At 45.5% G+C, this 5,287-nt stretch overlaps 1 protein-coding gene across 1 annotated transcript in view; it reads left to right on the top strand.

Moving 5' to 3' along the window:
* The window catches only part of stm (starmaker), an 18,627-nt gene extending 15,883 nt beyond the window's left edge, over window positions 1-2,744 (top strand). Inside the window, exons 11-14 of the mRNA XM_046059082.1 lie at window positions 9-1,293; window positions 1,626-1,682; window positions 1,898-1,947; window positions 2,389-2,744. Of these exons, the coding sequence (XP_045915038.1) occupies window positions 9-1,293; window positions 1,626-1,682; window positions 1,898-1,908 (1,353 nt within the window). The 3' untranslated portion in view covers window positions 1,909-1,947; window positions 2,389-2,744. The remainder of the gene's footprint in view (window positions 1-8; window positions 1,294-1,625; window positions 1,683-1,897; window positions 1,948-2,388) is intronic.
* Window positions 2,745-5,287: the final 2,543 nt, after the last annotated feature.

Raw genomic sequence — 5,287 nt, 5'->3', positions numbered from 1 at the left:
CTGAGAAGACCGAGACAGACTCTGACTCTGAGACAGACTCTGACTCTGACTCTGAGGCTGAAACTGAGAAGACCGAGACAGACTCTGACTCTGAGACAGACTCTGACTCTGACTCTGAGGCTGAAACTGAGAAGACCGAGACAGACTCTGACTCTGAGACAGACTCTGACTCTGACTCTGAGGCTGAAACTGAGAAGACCGAGACAGACTCTGACTCTGAGACAGACTCTGACTCTGACTCTGAGGCTGAAACTGAGAAGACCGAGACAGACTCTGACTCTGAGACAGACTCTGACTCTGACTCTGAGGCTGAAACTGAGAAGACCGAGACAGACTCTGACTCTGAGACAGACTCTGACTCTGACTCTGAGGCTGAAACTGAGAAGACCGAGACAGACTCTGACTCTGAGACAGACTCTGACTCTGACTCTGAGGCTGAAACTGAGAAGACCGAGACAGACTCTGACTCTGAGACAGACTCTGACTCTGACTCTGAGGCTGAAACTGAGAAGACCGAGACAGACTCTGACTCTGAGACAGACTCTGACTCTGACTCTGAGGCTGAAACTGAGAAGACCGAGACAGACTCTGACTCTGAGACAGACTCTGACTCTGACTCTGAGGCTGAAACTGAGAAGACCGAGACAGACTCTGACTCTGAGACAGACTCTGAGACTGAAGTTAAGAAGACTGAGACAGACTCTGAGACAGACTCTGACTCTGACTCTGAGACTGAAGTTAAGAAGACTGAGACAGACTCTGACTCTGACTCCGGCTCTGACTCTGACTCTGAGGCTGAAGCTGAGAAGACCGAAACAGACTCTGACTCTAAGGTCACCACGGCTGATGAGGATGACAGCAAGGCCTCAGAAGACTCAGAGGAGGGAGGGGAGGCAGGGAGTGAGGAACCAGTGGGGAGGGATGAGGGAGATGAAATAAATGACAGGGAAATGTCAGAGGAGGTGAAACAAGCAGGAGATGAGGAGGAGGTGATCTCAGAGGATGACAACAGTGAAGGGAATGACGACAGTGCTATCAAGGATGAAGATGAGGACGTCGAAACCCAGACCGACAGTGACACGAGTGAGACCGACAGTGACACTAATGAGACCGACAGTGACACGAGTCAGATCAATAATGACAATGAAGCTGAGCCTGACAATCAGGACAGCAGTGACATGCTGGAGTCTGATGTCACTGAGGAGAAAGAGGAGGTGAACCAGGATGACTCTGAAAAGTCAGATACCAAGGAACCTGAGCAGCAGAGTCCAGAAACTCCAGACTCCACTGAAGGTAAACTGAGACTGATGACTGACCACCAGTGGTTCACACGTTCTTTATGTTCCAAACATTCAGAGTCCATGTGTTCCTTATTTTTATGAAAGAAGAATTCAGATGCCAAAGGGTCTAGATGCAGTTTTCAGGAGTTGATGTAAAGAATGTAGGATGGACAAACAAACAATTCAATTAAGAATTTGAAGTACTGAACACTATGAATCATCAAGAGACATGCAACGGTTAGTTTGAAGCCTTCCAACAAAACAAAGGTTTCCTGAGAGAGTGACATCACACAGGTGTGGCCTCACTTAGTGTTAATGAGCCTCCATCTTGTTTCTTTGTTGCAGTCACACCAGCTGACAAACCAGACCAATCTGATGACTCCACCCTCGCCACCACAAAGGGTAAAGGACATCACACTGCCCCACAGCCAATTCAATTCTGCCCCTTCAAATTATCTCATTGCACTCTTCATATAGAGCAGGCCTAGACTGTACTCGTTATAGTAATATTTACTGGGGATGAGCGAGTACAGCATTATCTGTATCTGTTCAACCAACTAATTTATCACTTCAGAAGTGAAAGTGGACCTTTTTAAATCTCTGTTTTCTTCTTTTAGCCATGAATTAAATGCTGTGCCTCTGACCTGTGGAAGCTCAGCGACTCCAGGTATCATCATTCACCGTGTCTCTACTGATGGAATGAATCAGGTCCCAGTGCAGCTGAACACACCTCTAACTGCTGTGCCCAAACTACTGCACATTCACACTGCACCAAAAAACAAACGTTTCAACTTGTGCTGCATTCAGGGACAAATGGAAAGAAAGACCCTGCTCACTGTTCACCAATAGTCAGAGACCCACAACAGAGAAGAAATGAATATATGATGTCACATAGGGACTAAAAATCACAAATGTTTGTCTGACTGAATTTTTCAATCATTCAGTCACTTAATTGATCAGTTTTCTTGTGCTGTGATGCTCTTAAGATTTTGCATCACAACATAGATATGTTACTAAAAACGACACACTGCAGAATCTAATGATATTTACATGATCATCAGCCGAGTCACCGAGTAAATGAGTGCTTTTGTGTTTTTTTTCCCGTCAGAGCCAACCCCGTGGTGGAATACTGTTGCCATGACAACAACAACAACAACAACACCAAGCTAAACTGCAACTAAACTACAATGTTCAATTTCCTGTTTGTTTTCGCTCCTCAGCTTGTTCCTGATTGGTCGTCCCCATTTTCTTTAAACTCTGGCCGTTGTAGTTTTCCAACAATCGACTGTCTGTGTGTCTGTCATGCGTCTCACCCTCTGCATTCAGTCTAATGCTGAAACATTAAAACAGCTGCTGATCTCAGATCTGCTCTGTGTGTTAAAATGTACATACAGTCATCATTTACTTTCCAACCATCAAGACTTGTTTGTTTGTTCACAGAGGAACTGCTAATAAAGTTTGAACTGTCAGAAACTTCTCTCACTGCACGCTGAGTCTCCGAGTCTTTAATTACACTAATTATTGATCTGTAACCATACACTATGATTTTTATTTTTGACATATATTTTATTGTCATTTGTTTTTGAATAGCTGAGACCTAACCGTTAGTCGATAAGAAGAGTCTTAGGCGACCAAGCTTCCATTGGTCAGTTAGTTGCAGAAAAAAACCCAACACCCTCAAACTCCAATCTGGGGCCCACAGCCTCCACAGATCCAGACCCCACAGCTCCAGACCCCACAGCCTCCACAGCTCCAGACTCCACAGCTCCAGACCCCACAGCTCCAGACCCCACAGCCTCCACAGCTCCAGACTCCACAGCTCCAGACCCCACAGCCTCTACAGATCCAGACTCCACAGCCTCTACAGATCCAGACTCCACAGCTCCAGACCCCACAGCCTCTACAGATCCAGACTCCACAGCTCCAGAGCCAGAAACACCTGCAGGAAGTGATAGGAGGAGAGAGGAGAGGGACGAGAAAGCACAAGACTACCAGAAAGGGGAGAAGTTGTGTTAGTAACATGCAATAATGGGATGAGGTTGCATACAGAGGGAGAGAAAGTAGAGGAGAGAGGAGCTCAGTGCATCATGGGAAATCCCCCGGCAGTCTAGGCCTATAGCAGCATAACTAAGGGATGGTTCAGGACTCACCTGAGCCAGCCCTAACTATAAGCTTTATCAAAGAGGAAAGTCTTAAGCCTACTCTTAAATGTCTAAGGGGTTTATGACCTTTTCAATCTCAAACGAGTCGACAAAAATGAGGCGCCAACTTATGCGACTCCACTTGTAGAGGGAAATCCCTGGAGGACAACCACAACTTCTGACCAGGCTGGTATGAGGCAGCAGAACATGGTGCCAGTCAGCCAGGCGTCGGATTGCGAGCCACATTATGGATAAGGGTAGACCGGGCCTCTCTTCAAACCCATTGCCTGCACCAAAGGAACTGCTACTTCAGCAGGTTTAGCAGGCTAGGTTGAAAACCCAGGAAGACCATGAATGTTGTCATACCTGTGGAAGAGCTGGTGAGGGAGTTGGGAGCATTCTCCATCCAGGGCAACTGTTTGCTACAGGAGGAGGGGTGATGATCTGAAACTCAGAGCAGAGCCGTCTTCAGGTCCTGGGTGGCCTGTTCCGTCTGCCCATTGGTCTTTGGATGGGACCCGGAAGAGAGACATGAGGTGGCACCCGAAGCCAAACAAAAAGTCTTCAACACTTGTGATGAGAACTGCAGATGCCAATCGGACTTGCAGAGTTACTGCCCAGGCAGTGAAGGCAACTTAAGGAGAGGGACCAAACTCACAGCCTTAGATAATCGTCCACAAAGGTCAGTAAAGGTGTTTTACAACAATACATAGGCTAAGCAGCAACAATAAAACTGTAAAATAGTTAAGTAACGAACATAACAATAAAGGTAATAAGTCACTAAAACTGAGGCATTTATGGCTGTTAAAAGGTACACCATTGTACACATTAAACAGCTATCAGCGAAACAAAGACCTGAAATGCACCTTTAGTTTTCAGACGCAAACACGGAACAACTGGTTGGCCTTAGTTTGAGGACCTAAGTGACCTACTGGTGGTATATGGGTAGAACAGGTCCGAGATGTACCCGGGTGACTGACTATACAGGGCTCTGCATGTCAAAGGGAACATTTTGAACTGAATCCTGAACTTGACAGGGAGCCAATTTAATGAAGACAGGACTGGTGTTGTGTGACTAGGTCAGCTGGACCTGGTCAACAGCCTTGCAGCATTTTGGACCATTTGTAGATGGACCAGGGACGACTTGCTGAGGCAGGTGAAAAGGGAGTTACAGTAATATAACCAGGGGGGAAATTAATGCATGAATTGTCATCTCAAGTTCCGGTTTTCAGGGAACAGGTTTGAGCTTGGCAATGTTTCTGAAACGAAAGAAACATGAACAAGTCACAGATTTCAGCCAACCAGTCCTCAGTGCGGTCAGATTGTCATAGTCATCAGGCCAAAAAGAGACTGGTTATCATTAGCATATGAGTGATAAGACATGCCTTTAAATAAAAAAAATTTAAAACGCATTTAACATCACTGCAGCACATTTAACATCACTGCAACACATTTAACATCACTGCAGCACATTTAACAACACTGCAGCACATTTAACATCACTGCAACACATTTAACATCACTGCAGCACATTTAACAACACTGCAGCACATTTAACATCACTGCAGCACATTTAACAACACTGCAGCACATTTAACATCACTGCAGCACATTTAACAACACTGCAGCACATTTAACATCACTGCAGCACATTTAACAACACTGCAGCACATTTAACAACACTGCAACACATTTAACAACACTGCAGCACATTTAACAACACTGCAGCACATTTAACATCACTGCAGCACATTTAACAACACTGCAACACATTTAACAACACTGCAGCACATTTAACAACACTGCAGCACATTTAACAACACTGCAGCACATTTAACATCACTGCAGCACATTTAACAACACTGC

The sequence above is a fragment of the Micropterus dolomieu genome, linkage group LG09 (assembly GCF_021292245.1).
Source record: "Micropterus dolomieu isolate WLL.071019.BEF.003 ecotype Adirondacks linkage group LG09, ASM2129224v1, whole genome shotgun sequence".
Lineage (NCBI taxonomy): Eukaryota > Metazoa > Chordata > Actinopteri > Centrarchiformes > Centrarchidae > Micropterus > Micropterus dolomieu.
Note: the sequence above shows the minus strand (reverse complement) of the source record. Positions and strands in the feature narration are given on the sequence as shown.